Consider the following 17532-nt stretch of genomic DNA (forward strand, 5'->3'; position numbering starts at 1 on the left):
CTGCTCCTGCCTGTTGATTTCCTGTGCTATCTCTTTTTTTTTTTTTTTTTTTTTTTTAATTATTTTCTTGGCTGTGTTGGGTCTTCGTTGCAGCGCACAGGCTTTCTCTAGTTGCGGTGAGCGGGGGCTACTCTTCGTTGCGGTGCGCGGGCTTCTCATTGCAGTGGCTTCTCTTGTTGCAGAGCACAGGCTCTAGGCACATGGGCTTCAGTAGGTGTGGCGCACAGGCTTCAGTAGTTGTGGCTCGCAGGCTCTAGAGCTCAGGCTCAGTAGTTGTGGTGCACCGGCTTAGTGGCTCCACGGCATGTGGGATCTTCCCGGGCCAGGGCTCGAACCCGTGTCCCCTGCATTGGCAGGCGGATTCTTAACCACTGCGCCACCAGGGAAGCCCTCCTGTGCTACCTCTTAGGCTCCATCTGGTCTAATAACTGGAGAAAGTACAGTTAATCAAATACATTCTCTGAGCGCTTGTAGGGTACCAGGCACAGTGTGAGGGTCCAGCTCGATCCAAAGAGGCAAAATATGGCTCCTCCTCAAAAGGCCTTTATAGTCTAGTTGGGGAGATGGCCAGGCCCATAACTCAGCACACTGTGGCAGAGTGGGAAAAAGTAAACGCTATAACGTAAGAGGTACGGAAGCAGCTGCCTTTTGAGGTGGTGAGTTCCCCATCACTGGAAGTGTTGGAGAAGAGGATGGTGAGGGATGTAGGGATTTCTGCACTGTGCGTGTTTAGGTACGTGTTGGGGGGCAGACGTGGAGTAGGATTAACTAAGTATTAAGGCTCCTTCTAATGCCAACATCTGTGATTCTGTGACATTCCCCACGTAGGGGAAGTTTGTCTGCGGTCCCTTGCATGGGATGGCTTCCTGCTTCACCACCCCCATCAGCTAGACCTTGAGACTCGCATGAGTTGTTCTTTATTTCTGTGCCCCTCCGCCCTCATTTTGCCCAGTGCCAAGCTCCCAATATAGACCCTGAATGGAATTGAATAGACCCTGTTGTGGGCTGCTTAAGGAATGCAGGAGTACCGGTTGAGCTGTCAGGTCATGCTCCAAGACAGCCTGTAAGCAGGAAATGAAGGGTGTGCTCCTAGGTGAGAGGGCTGGGAGAACTCCCAGAGAAGGCCGAGGCCACCCAGTGTCCTAGAAGCCTCCTCAGATGGCTGTGGCTTGAAATGGGCCCGGAGGGGTGTTGGGGCTTGGATGGACATGAGGTGGAGCTTCATACTGAGGAAGCTGAGGAGCTGTAGGCTTGGGCAGAGGACCTGGAGGGAGAGGAGTGACAGGCCGATGGTAGTGGGCGCTTGCGGGGGAGAGCTGTGAGCAGAAGGCTGGCGTGCAGCTTTAGAGAGTCATCTGGAACTTCTCCAGCACTGACATCCGGGCTCCACCCTGGAGAGTCTGGTTTTTAGTTTTAAAGAATCAATTTTATTTATTTATTTATTTTTGGCTGCGTTGGGTCTTCGTTGCTGCGCGGGCTTTTCTCTAGTTGCGGCGAGCGGGGGCCGCTCTTTGTTGCGGTGCAGCATGTGGGGTCTTCCTGGACCAGGGCTCGAACCCGTGTCCCCTGCATTGGCAGGCAGATTCTTAACCACTGCGCCACCAGGGAAGTCCCGAGAGTCTGCTGTTAACTGGCCTTGGCATTGGGATTTTTTTTTTTTTTTTTTTTGCATTACGCGGGCCTCTCACTGCTGTGGCCTCTCCCGCTGCGGATCACAGGCTCCGGACCCGCAGGATCAGCGGCCATGGCTCATGGGCCCAGCCGCTCCGTGGCATGTGGAATCTTTCCGGACCGGGGCACGAACCCATGTCCCCTGCATCGGCAGGCGGACTCTCAACCACTGCGCCACCAGGGAAGCCTGGCATTGGGATTTTTTAAAAGCCTCCAGATGACTCTGATGTGTGGGCAGGTGTGAGATGCTGGTCTGCACAGAGCTAACTGGCAGCATAAGAACATAGTTCAACATGCAGATGCCCATCCTCACTCCAGACCCGTGGAATCAAAATCTTCAGGCCCGGGCCTCGATGTTTTTATAAGATCCCAAGGTAATTCTAACCGGCGGCCGGGCTGGAAAGCCAAAGTGATGAGGGCCAGGCAGCCAACCCCTCTCACCAAAACACTGCACTGGTTCTCGGAGGCCTGTAGCCCCGCACGTGGGCTGCCTGCTTTTGAGTTATGGCCTGAGCTGTCAGGTCGGGACACAGAACAAAAAAATATGGGAATCCCCTGGCAGTCCAGTGGTTAGGACCCCACGCTTCCACTGCAGGGGTGCGGGTTTGATCGGTGGATGGGGAACTAAGATCCTGTATGCCGTGTGACACGGCCAAAAAAAAAACAATCAACAGCTGACAGTTGGCCCACTTGTTCACACCATCTCTCTCCACAAGCTCTCCCCACTGGCTGGGCCTTGGGGGTGGCCACGTCACCACTTCGGGCCTGAGTCGCGCAGGCTGAGCTGTCCGTTACAGAGGATGTGGGCACAGCATGTGACCCTATGTGGGATGGAGAACCATTAAAGGTTCCCTCCCCCAAGCCTCCCCCTCACTGCCTCCCCTCTACCTTGGGGAAGTGTGGTTCCAAAAAATGCCTTCAGCTATGTTTAAGTTAGGAAGGAAAAGGAAAGTCAGTTTCACCTGGTGTTTTACACCCACGGCCACTGCTCCTGTTTCCCCCTCTGTTTCCTACTCAGACTCAACATCCTCTGCTCTACCGTCCATCCCCCAAAGATTGCCCTTTGCCCTTCCTGCTTCCCCAGCCCCCAAGAGTCTCCTAATGGTGCCTTTTAACCCTGAAGTTCCCCAGGTCCTTCCCTTGCACCACTGGGGCTCCTTGTTAGCTGCACAGCATGAACTGGGCGGCAGTGCTTGCTGGCGTGGGCTCTGCATTTGCAGCCAAAGAAAGAAACCCTCTAGTCACGGGAACGTGGGAAAGAGAGTGAGTGAGGCTATGGCTACTACACTTGTGGAATTTTTAAAAAGATAGTATTTTTTTTTAAATGCTTGCCTTTAGCACTTTGTTTTTTCCCTAAATAACTTCTGTCCAAAAAAGGTTGCTCTTACTGACCTACAGAATAAAGCTGATATTCATCATCCTGGCATTTGAGGGGAGCTGGGCATACAGAAGTGATACCTGAGACACAGACGTAGAGAACAAACGTATGGACACCAAGGGGGAAGGGGGTGGTGGGATAAATTGGGAGATTGGGATTGACATATATAGACTATTGATACTATGTATAAAATAGATAATGAGAACCTACTGTATAGCACAGGGAACTCTACTCAATACTCTGTGGTAACGTAAATGGGAAGGAAATCCAAGAAAGAGGGGATATGTGTATATGAATAGCTGATTCACTTTCCTGTACAGTAGTTACTAACACAACATTGTAAAGCAACTATATGCCAGTACAAATTAATTAAAAAAAAAAAAAAGAAGTGATAGCTGATGCCTGGGAATGGGGGAAATTCCCTAGGGAGGGAGTTTAGTATTAGATTTTTTTTTTTTTTTTTTTTTTTTTGTGGTATGCTGGCCTCTTACTGTTGTGGCCTCTCCTGTCACGGAGCACAGGCTCCGGACGCGCAAGCTCACCGGCCATGGCTCACGGGCCTAGCCACTCCGCGGCACGTGGGATCTTCCTGGACCGGGGCACGAACCCGTGTCCCCTGCATCGGCAGGCGGACTCTCAACCACTGCGCCACCAGGGAAGCCCTTTCTGAGATTTTTTTGTTTGCTTTTGGTAGATGCCTTTTATCAGGTTAAGGAAGTTCCCTTCTATTCCTAGTTTGCTAAAAGCTTTTGTTTTAACTCAAAAATGGGTATAGAGGGCCTCCCTGGTGGCGCAGTGGTTGAGAGTCCGCCTGCCGGTGCAGGGGATACGGGTTCGTGCCCCGGTCTGGGAGGATCCCATATGCCGCGGAGCGGCTGGGTCCGTGAGCCATGGCCGCTGGGCCTGCGCGTCCGGAGCCTGTGCTCCGCAACGGGGGAGGCCACAACAGTGAGAGGCCCACGTACCGAAAAAAAAAAAAAAAAAAAAAAAAAAAAAATGGGTATAGAATTTTTCTAAATAATTTTTCTGTATCTACTGAGATGATATTATGTTTGTTTATATGGCTTGGTAATAGGGTGGATTACATTGATTTTCAGACGTTAAACCAACTTTGCATTCCTGGAGTAAACCCTATTTAGTCATGATGTTTTATCTTTTTATATATTTCTGAACTCCATATGCTAAAATTTTGTTAATATTTTTTTCCGGTGTTCATGAGGGATCTTGGTCTAATTTTCTTTTCTATAATATATTTATCTGGTTTTGTTATATCAGGAAAATGGTGGCAGCATGGGATGAGTTGGGAAGTGCTCTCTTGTTTTCTAGAAGAGTTTGTGTAGAATTGGTATTATGCCTTCCTTAAGTTTTTGGTAGAATTTATCTGGACTTGGAATTTTTTGAAGGCAGGGGAGTTTTTAAGTACAATTTCAATTTCCTTAATAGATATTAGAACTCTTCAGGTAATCTATTTCTTCTTGAGTGAACTTGCATAATTTGTGTTCTTCAAGGACTTTGCCCATTTCGTGTAAGTTGTTAAATGTATTGGCATAAAGTTTGTAATATTCTCTTTATCCTTTTAATACTTGTAGAATCTGTAGTGATGGTCATCTCTTTTGTTTCTGTATTGGAAATTTGCATCTTTTCTTAATCAGTTTGTCTAAAGGGTCATCAATTTTATTGATTTGTCCAAAAACCAGCTTCATTGATTTTCTCTATTGTTTTGGTTTTTGGTTTATTGATTTTAAGTCATTGACTTTAGACTTTTCAAATATAAGCAGTTATTGCTTAGAGGGATGTATCCCAGACTCATGCAATGCCCAGAGTTAGGAGTCTGGAAGCAGAAGAGGTCACAGCAAGGGGAAGAAACCAGCCCAGGGCCAGGGACTCCTAGTGCTTTTCACTAGTGACTGTGTGATTTGGGACTTAGACTCTCTGAGCCTGAGTTTCTTTGCCCGCATAATGGAGCCAGGGATAATCTCCTCTTGAGCTCTTGAGGATGAATTAGTTGAGTATGAAAGCACTTGACCACCCGGAAGGACCTCCCCAGACCCATGTGAAGGCTGGTTGTCATGGCATTTGTAATAATAATGGCTTCTTCTGTCTTTCCAGATCCGGAGACAGCATGTACTCATCCATCCCCCAGAGGTAGGCTATGCACCCCGCTCCCTTCACCCCTCCCCTCTTCTCTTCCAAGGGCTGCCCCTCCTCGCCCCCACACCGCAGTCCCCAGGCCTGCCCAGGTCTCTCTGCTCGTCTCCTGCACCACCTGTGGGCCTCGGCCACCACCAACCCTCCCCCCTCCCGCAGTGGCTCTCCGTTCCCAGCCTCGGTGCAGGATCCCGGCCTGCACGTATGGCGGGTGGAGAAGCTGAAGCCGGTGCCCGTGGCCCCCGAGAACCAGGGCATCTTCTTCTCGGGAGACTCCTACCTAGTGCTGCACAATGGCCCGGAAGAGCTCTCCCACCTGCACCTGTGGATAGGTACGTAAGAGAGGGCTGGGAGGACTGGTCAGGGGACTGGCCCGGGCAGGGGTTGGGGCTGGCAAGGGTCTCACGGGCCGTGCCCCGCCACCTCCCACTCGCCCCAGGCCAGCAGTCGTCCCGGGATGAACAGGGGGCCTGCGCCGTGCTGGCCGTGCACCTCAACACCCTGCTTGGGGAGCGGCCTGTGCAGCACCGGGAGGTACAGGGCAATGAGTCTGACCTCTTCATGAGCTACTTCCCACGTGGCCTTAAGTACCAGGTTAGAGCCCACCTCCCGTACCCCAACCTGTGGCTGCTCTCAGAGTCGGGACCCCTTCCAGCTGGTCCTTACCCTGCAAAAGTCCCAGACCCACACGGGGCTGGGTCCTCCCCAGCTTTCTGCCTGCCTCCCAGTGGGATGGGTTGGGGAGTGCTCGGGCCTCCATTCAGGCTGGCCATCTGGGCTGCAGGAAGGTGGCGTGGAGTCAGCATTTCACAAGACCTCGCCAGGGGCCACCCCAGCTGCCATCAGGAAACTCTACCAGGTGAAGGGCAAGAAGAATATCCGTGCCACCGAGCGGGCGCTGAGCTGGGGCAGCTTCAACACAGGGGACTGCTTCGTCCTGGACCTGGGCCAGGTGGGCAGGCGGGGTTGACTGAGCACCCACCTGTGTTGGCACTGTGTGTGTGTGTGTGTGTGTGTGTTTTGGCCATGTCTTCAGGCTTCTGGGATCTTAGTTCCCCAACCAGGATTGAACCCAGGGCCACAGCAGTGAAAGCGCTGAGTCCTAACCACTGGACCACCAGGGAACTCCCTGGCATTTTGCTTTTTTTTTTAAGCAGAGGTTTTCTTAGAGGCCCATATGATTTAAATTTATTTATTTATTTATTTATGGCTGTGTTGGGTCTTCGTTTCTGTGCGAGGGCTTTCTCTAGTTGTGGCAAACGGGGGCCATTCTTCATCGCGGTACGCGGGCCTCTCACTATTGTGGCCTCTCTTGTTGCGGAGCACAGGCTCCAGATGCGCAGGCTCAGTAGTTGTGGCTCACGGGCCTAGTTGCTCCACAGCATATGGGATCCTCCCAGACCAGGGTTCGAACCCGTGTCCCCTGCATGGGCAGGCAGATTCTCAACCACTGCGCCACCAGGGAAGCCCCGGCATTGTGTTTTAAAAGGTCAGGGACCAGGAGGTCAGGGCAAAGGGAGAGGGGCTGAGAAGCTGTAAGCCCATTCCAAGTGGGGTCGCTGCATCCATTACAAGACATCCCTGTATTTCTTAGGACAGAAACCTCCCTCTGCTGTCTGGCCATTGCCTCTAACACTGGAGCCTACTCTCTCCTTCTCCTGGAGCCTTTGTAGCTCCGAGTTAAGCCGCCTCCCAGCCCATGCATTAAATCACTTCACTCATCCCTTCCCTCCGTGAATCTATGTGTCTTCTCTGAGCGAGCACGGGGACGACAAATTGCTCACCCAGGGCAGGCAGCCAAGACGGGCCTGTCACTGGCTGTAACCATGGCAGGAGGTGATGAGGGCCCTCTTAGGGGCAGTGGCCTGTGCTGGGGGAGCTGGGGGCAGGGAGAGGCCTTCTAGCCCGAGCCCAAGCCATTGTCCCAGGGAGGCGCCATTTGACTGGACCCTCACGGAGGGGAAATGCCCTTCCAGGCGAAGATGATGGGTAAGCCGAGGCACTGAGACAGATAAGGGTGCAGACATGCATGTCAACAGCAGGGAAGGATGTAGCCTGACCGGGACCCAGGGTGGGAACAGGAGCGGTGAGAGTGGAAATTTCTAAGGAGCTGAGATCCAGGGCAGGAGGAGATTGATTCTCTCAGGGTCTGGACCACATCTGTCGTGCTAAAGATTTGGGACAGGAAGAGCAACCCAGATGCTGTCTGGGAGGAGGACTGGAAACAGTGAGATGGAGGCAGGGGACCCGCTCAGGAGGGGTGATGAGGGCTGTGCCTGGCGGGGGTGCAGAGGTGTGTGAGATCCTGGGCCCAGGGATGTCATTCACCCATTCACTCATTCAATAAGTGTTTATTCTAGGCCTAAGGATGTGCCCGTTTCTGTTTTGGCACTGGGCATACAGCAGTGGGCCAAGCCAAGCCAAACAAAACAAAACACTCATGCCCTAAGGAGGGTTACCTTCTAGTCGGGGAAGATAGATTATAAACAAGATAAAGATGTTTCAGTATATGACACAAATAACGTGGAGAAAGATGGGGAAGTGGGGCAGAGAATCGCTCTTGCCCAAGACTGTCATTCCCGTCCCCAGAGAGGCCTGGGTTCCCCTCTGCCTTCTTTTTTTTTTTTTTGCGGTACGCGGGCCTCTCACTGTTGTGGCCTCTCCCGTTGTGGAGCACAGGCTCCAGACGCGCAGGCTCAGCGGCCATGGCTCACGGGCCCAGCCGCTCCGCGGTATGTGGGATCCTCCCGGACCGGGGCACGGACCCGTGTCCCCTGCATCGGCAGGCAGACTCTCAACCACTGCGCCACCAGGGAAGCCCCCCTCTGCCTTCTTGATTGTCTTTGATCGTCTTGCCTCAGAGGGCAGTTCTGCAGACCCTGTGAGGGGCAGGATGCAGGCAGTTGGCTCCAACCCGCGCCTCCCCACTTCCCTCCAGAACATCTTCGCCTGGTGTGGTGCAAAGTCCAACATCCTGGAGCGTAACAAGGCGCGGGACCTGGCGCTGGCCATTCGGGACAGCGAGCGGCAGGGCAAGGCCCAGGTGGAGATTGTCAGCGATGGAGAGGAGCCTGTCGACATGATCCAGGTTGAGAGATGCGGGGAGGGCAGCTCTGCTTGGAAGCCACCGAGAGGCAGCGATCAGCTCGGGGCACGAGGGTGATGGGTGGAGGGCTGTGAGGGCGTCTGCGGTGCTGCTCAGGGCTTGGCTAACTCATCAGGTGCCTTGGTGGGATTCAGAGTCAAGTACCCCTCGGGACGGAGGGACTGGTGGCCGGGCAGGAGGACCTAGCCCTCCCCACCTCTGCCTGGCGCCCTTGTGCAGACAGAGTTTGTCCCACTGGGGCGGTGGCCCTGGGTGTGATGGGTTGAGTGCCCAGGAATCCCTGGAGACGTGGCCTGCTCTGACCCCTGCAGGTCCTGGGCCCCAAGCCTGCTCTGAAGGAGGGCAACCCTGAGGAAGACCTCACAGCTGACCGGACAAACGCCCAGGCTGCGGCTCTGTATAAGGTGGGCGCCCCAGGCCTGCCCTAGGACCAGAGTGGGTACGAGCCTGGTGCTTGTGGGGCTGAAAGGAGAGGAGAAAGCAGTGGGAGGTTGGGCCAGGCACCAGGGTGGTTTATCCAGGGCTTGGAGTGAGGGTAAGATGGGAAGTGAACGGATGCTGGAGGAGATGAATGCCACTTCGCTTCCGGCCCATTCCTGGAGAAGGAGGTTTGAAACAAGCCCACGCTGAGCTTTCCTTTGTGGGATTCTTTACCTTCACGCGTTAATTTGGAGTCTACTTAATTTCCATGGATTCTGGGGCTCTGTGAGGCGGTGATTGAGCCTGAAGTAGGGCTGGGAGTTGCCCAGGATTAGCCTGTTGTGCTTCCTCCACCTCCGGTCTGCTGCTTGGCCTGGGGCGGTGGGTGGAGCCGCAGCTGGAGAGGCAGCTGCTCCTTGGTGGAGATCAGGGCTTTGTGCTGCGGGGAGGAGGTGACACGGCACTGCCCATCCTCCCCCAGGTCTCTGATGCCACTGGACAGATGAGCCTGACCAAGGTGGCCGACTCCAGCCCCTTTGCCCTCGAGTTGCTGATACCCGACGATTGCTTTGTGCTGGACAACGGGCTCTGCAGCAAGATCTACATCTGGAAGGGTACGTGTGGCTTCTGCACCCCAGCCTGAGACCCCTGCAGCCACTGACCGGGCAAGGCTTCCTGTGGGAGGCCTCGGCCGACCCAGAGACGGCTGACTCAGGAAGCCTCCGCGGCTGTGGGTTTTCTCAGGGTTTCCTGTGCCCAGCCCGTTAATTCCAGGCAAGGGTTCTGCACCTTTAGCCTGCCTCCGAATCACCGGAGGGCCTGTTAACACCCATAGCTGGACCCCACCCCTGAGCTTCTGATTCACGAGGTCTGTACTAGAGCCTGAGAATTTGCACATCTAACCAGTTCCCAGGCCTTGCTGCTGGTCCAGGGACTGCGTGTTGAGGGCCACTGTCACAGAGCTCTCCTAGGCCTTTGGCTGCTGGGACCCCTGACCCTGCCATGCTGCCCTGGGGTGTGAGAGATCAATTTTAGATATGAAATCACGCAGTGGGTAGCGAGCTGGTAGAACTTGTTTTTCCAAGAGATCGGGTTGGCTGGGAACGAAACACTTGTTGTGCGGAAGCCTGTTTGCTAGATCCACCTCTGAAAATGTAACAAACCTCTGAGTCTCTGAGCGGTCCCGGGAGCCTCCTTACTTCTCTGTGCTTGTCTTTTTTCTTGAACGTGTCTCACCTCCCTGCCCACATTATAAACCTCTTGAAAGCAGGAACCATATGGTCTCTAGTGTCCTGACGAGATAGCATGTGCTCAATAAATATTTGTGGGGTCAACCAAGGCCAAGAGAAATTCCCAGCCAGGAGGATGGAGAAACGTTAGGTGTTCTAACTTGGCAGCTACTAGGCAGTAACACTCTTGCCTCAGGGAAGGGCCAGGAGTGACAAGCAGTAGGGCAGCTTTCTAAGAAGTAAGGCGGTTGGGTGGGGGAGCATTGTGCTTCTGGGGCTGCCTTTTCCCTCCTGCCTCGGGGTACCTTCCCACAGAACCAGTGGGGTGGGCGTGGTGCTCCCAGATGCCCACGGACGTGTATTTAACCCCAAGCAAAGAACCAAGACACCGGGACTTCCCTGGTGGTCCCGTGGCTAAGACTCCGCGCTCCCAATGCAGGGGACCCAGGTTCGCTCCCTAGTCAGGGAACTAGATCCCGTGCGCTGCAACTACAGAGTCCGCACGCGGCGACGAAGATATCCGGCGTAGCCAAACAAATGCATATTAAAAAAAACCCAAAAGAACCAAGAAACCAGTGGAGAAATAGGAAACTTGGGAGCCAGGAAGAGACGTATTTCGTAATCACAAAGGAAGGATACAGCACATTAATTTCAGACACGTTGTCGCTAACTAGATTTTCCTAGCCTGGCTGGAGAGCCAGCCGCAGTGCACAGCATTGTTTCTTTGGAAAAGCGCCTCCCGCTGGAGCGCGGTTTGGTTAAAGGGACTGCCTGCAGGCAGGAAGAGAGGACGCTGGTCTCCCTTTTCATCGGCTCTTAGTTGGCATAACTATTAGGCCGATGCTGGCATCTGGCTTTGTGGGAGTAAAATCACAGTCAGTCACATCCTTCTTTTTGTCCAATTGCATTTTGCAAAAAAACCAGTTGATAACAGTTCAGTTGACAGACTCAAAAGGCGAGGGGCCCTGGAGTGGGAGAGAGGGGCCTGAGAGTCTGATGCCAGGGAAACATTAGCTCTCCCTGAATACCCCTAGGGCCCTGGCCCTAGCAGAAGGCTTTGATGATTGGAGCGGGCGGAGGGCAGTTTTCATCTGGAGCTGCCAGGTTGGGAGGGGCTCACCTCCCACCTCCAAAGAGCCCCCTGAGTGTTCTTAGCACCTCCTGGTCCATTTATTTTAAAAGGAGCCAGCTATTCTCTGAACCCCCTTAAGTCTCCTCGAGAGAAGTGGGATGTGGGCTAGAGAGGGTACCTTCTCTTTTACAAAATCTCCTGGGAATTCACTGGCGGTCCAGTGGTTAGGATTCTGGACTTCCACTGCTGGGGGCCCTAGTTCGATCCCTGGCTGGGAAACTAAGATCCTGCAAGCCTCGCGGAGCGGCCAAGACATAAAAAAATAAAAAAGTCTCCTCCCTATGATCCAGGTCGCAAAGCTAACGAGAAGGAACGGCAGGCGGCCCTGCAAGTGGCTGAGGACTTCATCGCCCGCATGCGGTATGCCCCAAACACTCAGGTGAGGAGCCTCCCTTCCCCCCAGCACCCTCCTCCGGGGGCTCTTCCCTGGCCTCCTGCCTCTCAGACTGGACAAGAAGGGCGGGAAAGCCCGGGGCACAGTCAGAAGCAGTCAGGCCTCCCTCCCAGAGCCACACAGTGGGAAAGCCCTTCTCAATCCTTCCAAGTTTTACAATACATGATATTATCTAAGAGGATGTTTGGACAATGCTCCCCTGGGAGCCCAGCAAGTCGGGTGCGCCTCTGGAGCTTGTGCACCTCCTCTGGGCCGAGGTCCCTAGCTGGTTCTGCCCCTCTCATCCCAGCACGTCGACACCACAGGTCAACCTGAAGGGAGCTGATAAGGCTCATGTATAATTGGTGCATCTGTGAAACTGCACCTGAGTTCTTGAAGCAATCTGTTTTCTCAGCCCGTGTCCCTGTAATCTTTCTCGTCTCTTGGCTTATCTGGAGGAGCATCCCTGGCCTGCATGGCATATGGACTCGGGCCTGGTGCCCATCACCCTCCTGCCTGGCTCCGGCCCTCCCCGGCAGAGGCAGAGGTAGCAACCTTGTGAGCCAGACTCCTCCTCTGCTGATCCCACAGGTGGAGATTCTGCCCCAGGGCCGTGAGAGTCCCATCTTCAAGCAATTCTTCAAGGACTGGAAATGAGGGTGGGCGTCTCCCTGCCCCCACCTGCTGCCCGCTTGCTTCTCCTTCAGCTTCCTGGTCAGTGCCGAGGTGCCCCCGCGGATGATCAATAAAGGAGACCAGTGCTCTCTGCCTGCACTGCCTGCCTTGGGCTAATTCTTCCTGCCCCACCCAGTCATACTGGGCGGAGTAGGACCCAGGGGACAATTCCACAACCCGTGAGAGGCCAGAACTAGCCTTGCATGATGAGGCAAGGGGACCAGGAGTCCCAGTGGGCCTGGCAGGCACTGCTGTGAACCCAATAGGGAGGTGGCACAGGGCCAGGGCTCAGGATCACTTTCAGCCCGAGGTTCGGTTCAGTCTCACATTCCCGACTGGGAGAAGGTTGTGGCGGCGGGTAGGGGCTGCATCTCCATTCAAGCCAGTATTTCCTCAGGTGCCCCAATAATCCACTGCAAGGCAGCTAATGATGTGTGATCACCAACAAGAGCACAGCTCTACACCTCTGTTCGGGAGGCTGGCTTGTCACGTCGTGGCATCGGGTATTCGGCTGATAAGCTCAGGGCCACGTGGGGCCGTGGGAAAAGCACCAGACTAGCATCCGAGGGTCATGGGTTCTGGTTCTCACCTGCCTCTGTTTGAGCCTGGGCACGTTGCTTTTCCTCATCTAGGCCCTAGTTCATTCTCTTGTGTAACAGGGTAGTGGCTGGAAAAGCAAAGAGGCTAGGTAGCTAAATAGGCAGAGAATGGAGTAGCCCCAAAGCAGTCCCACCCTGGGGGACATGACCTGGCGGGGGGTGGGGGGCGGGTATGAGCAAGGCGGGAGCTGCGTTAAGCCCAGACCAGAAGGACGGGAGTCCACGAGGCCTGGCAGGGTTGCAGCTGTCCTGACCCACTCTCACCCCGGGCCCTCAGGGCTATGTGGCTTCTGAGCTCTGACATGCTGGATCTTCCGTCCCAAACAAATTCTGATCAAGTTCATCTCAGTGATTTTTGTGCTGAGAAGCATAGAAAAAATCAGCTCCCTGTGTATCCCCCTGCTCTTTTCTCCACACAGAGATATCCCGGGAGTCCACTGGACAGCCTCTGCAAAGAGCATGTGCCGGGAATGACTTTTTTTTTTTTTTTTTTTTTTTTTGCGGTACGCGGGCCTCTCACTGTTGTGGCCTCTCCTGTTGTGGAGCACAGGCTCCGGACACGCAGACTCAGCGGCCACGGCTCACAGGCCCAGCCGCTCCGCGGCCTGTGGGATCTTCCCGGGCCGGGGCACGAACCCGTGTCCCCCGCATCGGCAGGCGGACTCTCAACTGCGCCACCAGGGAAGCCCAGGGATGGCTTTTAAAAGGGGAAAGAGTAAGGGTTGTACCAAATCCATGGTTCTGACCTTTTTACGGTTGTGAAGCATTTTAAGTCTCTCATGAAAGGCCTTGGAAGGCCTTTCCCAAGAAAAATGCACAGATTAAGATTTCTGCATCTACTTTCAGAGCATTTAAGACGTCCCCCCCAACCAATCCATCAACAGAACTGCAACTTAATCCCTGGACTGTTACTGCGAATGTTCCCGGGTCCGAAGTTGTCTGGAGAGCATCCCACCAAGAGTGATGTGGGACAGGCTTCTGCAGAGGCCATTGGCCTCCCCTCCAGCCCACGAGTGCTGGTCCCTACTGTGCTGTGGGCCAAGCACTCACGGTCGAGGTCTGCTGAGCTGGCCTCACGGTCTGAGCGAGGGAAAGGAATCTGCAGGAAAGGAGCCGTTGAACTTGACATTCCGAAGTGGAGGCTGGGCTGCGTTCTAACCCCACCAGGCCCAGTAATCTTGCTGCCATCTCTGCTGGTCAGCTAAGCACCTCATCAGGACGAAGGAGGTAGACAGAGGATTAGGTTAGGTCAAAGACGACACAAGGCAAACAGCAGGGTCCATTACCGGCCCCGCCCTTGAGGCATCCTGCTGACAGGAGTCCCTTCCATACTTGGGTGGCCGTCTCCACCTCTGTGATGGGCCTCCCCCTGCATGGGGCAGACTTGGAGAGGCCTGCGGGGCTGGACAGTTGTCTTCCGTGACTCCACTTGAGGGAGGTCAAAGGACGGGCGAGCAGCCTAGTGGGCCCTCACCTGCCCCGTTCCCCAGCGCCAAAGCCCTGGAGGCCCTTTTGTGAGTGGAGCGAAACAGCTAGCTTCCCCAGAAGCAAATATAGGACAAACACCAGCCAACTTTAACAAGAGCCAGGGCAGCCTTGCCCACTGGTTAGAGCGTGCAGAGTCTCCGGGTCTGTAAGTGCAGCAGGGTGAGGCTGGACAGTGTGTGAACTTGGCGGGAGTGTGGCCAGGGCACAGCAACCTCTCCTGGGCCCATGACCAGCACCAGAGACAACCAGGACGTCGCCCGGCCGAGTGCCTGGCTCTAAAGGGGACCCTGGGATAACAGGGCCACAGGAAGGCACAAAGCTTGTGTGGAAGGAAAACACTTGAGGCTCTTAACCCAGAATTCTTTTATTTAAAAACTGCTGGTAAGGGGCTTCCCTGGTGGCGCAGTGGTTGAGAGTCTGCCTGCCAATGCAGGGGACACGGGTTTGAGCCCTGGTCTGGGAAGATCCCACATGCCGCGGAGCAACTGGGCCCGTGAGCCACGGCTACTGAGCCTGCGCGTCTGGAGCCTGTGCTCCGCAACAAGACAGGCCGCGACAGTGAGAGAGGCCCGCGCACCGCGATGAAGAGTGGCCCCCGCTTGCCACAACTAGAGAGAGCCCTCGCACAGAAACGAAGACTCAGCACAGCCATAAATAAATAAAGCAAAACTGTCAAAAACAAAAACAAAAACAAAAAAAACTGCTGGTACGTGAATTTCCTCCTTCCTTCGCCCAGGCCAGAGAACCATCCCTGACGGGACCTGCACAGCCTCCACGGGGGTAGCCCAGCTGGTGGGCGGTTAGGATGGCAGCAGACACCTAGCCCAGTGCCTGGTTCTGTGTCACAAGCAGTGGGGAGGAGGGAGGGGGAGGGGTGAGGGTGGGATACGTGCAAGGCCAGAGACCCCAGGGGATGGAGAGGAAGGCAGGCCTATGTGCACTCTCTGGTTCATGCTACCCCCCGTCAGCTGCTGACACCGCTACCATCTCCCTTCACATTCTAACTACTCAGCCCATGTCTGGTCCCTGTCCCGTGGACCCCTGAGGCCTGAAAGCCCCGCTACCGGGGAGTCAGAATTCCGGCACCTCTCCTCAGGAAGGCCTTTGATGGAGGGCTGTGTGGAACATCCAGATGGGGTCTCCCACATCATGATCTGTCACTGAAATTACCTGGAACCCCACTCTGGAAGCTGTAGCCCAACTAAGATTATGGCAAAGTTTTCCTTGCTCTGGAGGCAGGTCTGTGGGGAGTGGGTCAGATTTAACAGCCCCTCATGTCTCATGCAGGTGAGGGTCCTTGGCTCCGCCAACAGGCTTCCTACATGCCTTCTGCTAGGACCGCAAGGGGCAGAAAGGTGCCAGGGTACACCCTCCGAAAGCCCCTTCAAGGCTTTTGATCCGGCGGCCGCTCACTGGGCTTGGTCAGATCAGCCAGGTGCCTTCAGAGGAGTGTGGTGGCAGGTCACACACTCCTGTGAAAGTGAGATCCTTGGAGGGAGGGGCTTGTGGCCCAGCACACTTCCGCACCCCCAACAGGGAGGCCTGTCCCTTGGACACTCCAGCCAAGTAGATCTCCAGGGTCTTCAGCAGCCGTCTGGGGCTCTTCTTGGCCAACGCCTCCAAGTCTGGAACAGAGAGGGTTGGGGAGAAGAAGGCTTGTGGGGGCTGTGGAACACACAGCCCAGAGGCTCTGGAGAGGAGGGTGAAGGCGTCGTCTAAGACGGAGAGCTCACCAGAGGGGGAGACCCAGGAACCAGATTCGGCCACAGGGACCACACACTCCACCCTGTCCAGGACAGTCTCAACTTTGAAGAGCCAGTCCAACTGTTGGGCCCAGCTTTTGATTCAGAAAATATAGTCACCCGACGTACAGGGCCGGAAAGGGAGGAGAGCAGCAGGCTCCCGAGGGTGGGATGGGAGGCCCGGGGAAGCTGGAACTTGAGAAGCTGCGAATGGGGTGTGGGTGGAAAGGAAGGCACCCCAAACCAGTCCAGCCACCACCCTGGGGTCCCTGAGCCCGGGGACGCCAGGAGTGCAGGAGCTAGGCCTCCCCAGAAGAGCGAGCACACCTCTGAGGACAAAGCCCGAGTCAGAGATGGTCTTGTGCTGCGTCCTCCAGACGTGCGCGAGGCGGAGGAAAGCGGCGGCGTAGAAGCTGTTCACCACCGGGATCACCTTCTGCTGCCGGTTACACTCCCTGCAGGACGGGGGAGGTCACCTGCTCAGCAGTGGACAGAGGCCGACACCTGGGGGCCCTCCCGCCCCGTCCCCAAGGAGCCTTCACATCTGAGGTCAGGGCTGGGGAGGAGAGATGGGCTGCGAGGCTGGTGCACAGGGATCTGTCCAGGTACCCTGGTACCAGCAGGTGAGGGAGAGAGCTGGGAGGATGAGGCACGGGGGTTGGGGGTGGGAGGGAACCGGGCTCTGCTGGCTGGGGAGGGCGGGGTGACCAGCGTGGGGACTCACCTGGAGAGACAGCCCTCCCTTAAGGCCTGGATCGTGATGCGGGTGATGTTCACGGACATCAGACAGAAAGGGAATTGCTGGAACGGAGCGGGCACTGGGTCAGCGGCAATCCAGGCTCTCACCTTCTGTGCTTCCCGTCCCCACAACCCAACCTGGCCCGCGGGAGGTAACCATCACAGCCAGAGGCAAGCGGCTGGTATTACTGATGCTTACATTTAATTTTCACAATAATCTTCCCATTTTACAGAGGAGGAAACTGAGGGTCAGTGACCTTAAATAACTTTCCTAAGGTGTTGGAACCAAGATTCCTACTGAGGTCGATTCACTCTGAAGCTGGTGCACAAACGCCTGTGCTAGTTCTCCAGCCTCTTCAACATGCGATCCATCAGCTCTCCTTGGCCTTCACCAGGCCCGCCCCGTGCGCTGCCTGTGGACCACATCACCCCCTGGGGTCGGATGGACACAAGAGGAGTGAGGCTCAGTTATCTAACCCATTCTATAGGTTCTTAAAACCTCTCCTCCCCTTCTCTGGGCTTCTGGTTATTTGCTCATAAGCTCTTCACCCAAAAGCAGACAGAGGAGGTACAAGTAGGTAGAAAGTCAGCCTTGACTTAGGGTGCACCCCATCTCTTAGTAACACAGAGGCCTGAGAACGGGCTGTGTAGGTCCCACTCCCGAGCGGGGCAGACTGGGTCCAGCAGGGCTGCTTTACCAGGAAGGGCCTCCAAATTCCCTATAGCGTCCACCTGAATGCTTTCTTTTTGGAGGCGCCAGTTCCTTCCTATTCTTTAACAACAAAAACCCAAGCAAATGAAAAGAGGCTTTCCCCAGGGGATTTGCAAATACT

The 17532-nt window shown here is 55.0% G+C and overlaps 2 protein-coding genes across 6 annotated transcripts in view; one reads left to right on the forward strand and one right to left on the reverse strand.

Moving 5' to 3' along the window:
• The window catches only part of CAPG (capping actin protein, gelsolin like), an 89477-nt gene extending 77246 nt beyond the window's left edge, over positions 1-12231 (forward strand). For all 4 annotated transcript variants that reach the window (XM_060117620.1, XM_060117618.1, XM_060117617.1 and 1 more), the window contains exons 2-10: positions 5159-5194; positions 5357-5529; positions 5637-5791; positions 5982-6149; positions 8136-8285; positions 8615-8707; positions 9205-9337; positions 11375-11463; positions 12049-12231. In XM_060117620.1, coding sequence (XP_059973603.1) covers positions 5172-5194; positions 5357-5529; positions 5637-5791; positions 5982-6149; positions 8136-8285; positions 8615-8707; positions 9205-9337; positions 11375-11463; positions 12049-12114 — 1050 coding nt within the window. In that variant the 5' untranslated portion in view covers positions 5159-5171 and the 3' untranslated portion in view covers positions 12115-12231. The remainder of the gene's footprint in view (positions 1-5158; positions 5195-5356; positions 5530-5636; positions 5792-5981; positions 6150-8135; positions 8286-8614; positions 8708-9204; positions 9338-11374; positions 11464-12048) is intronic.
• A 2338-nt stretch (positions 12232-14569) lies between these two features.
• The window catches only part of ELMOD3 (ELMO domain containing 3), a 29125-nt gene continuing 26162 nt past the window's right edge, over positions 14570-17532 (reverse strand). For both annotated transcript variants that reach the window (XM_060116840.1, XM_060116839.1), the window contains exons 11-13: positions 16686-16762; positions 16289-16416; positions 14570-15844 (exon numbers count right to left, since the gene is read on the reverse strand). In XM_060116840.1, coding sequence (XP_059972823.1) covers positions 15642-15844; positions 16289-16416; positions 16686-16762 — 408 coding nt within the window. In that variant the 3' untranslated portion in view covers positions 14570-15641. The remainder of the gene's footprint in view (positions 15845-16288; positions 16417-16685; positions 16763-17532) is intronic.

Source organism: Mesoplodon densirostris, chromosome 14 (genome assembly GCF_025265405.1).
Source record: "Mesoplodon densirostris isolate mMesDen1 chromosome 14, mMesDen1 primary haplotype, whole genome shotgun sequence".
Classification (NCBI taxonomy): Eukaryota; Metazoa; Chordata; class Mammalia; order Artiodactyla; family Ziphiidae; genus Mesoplodon; species Mesoplodon densirostris.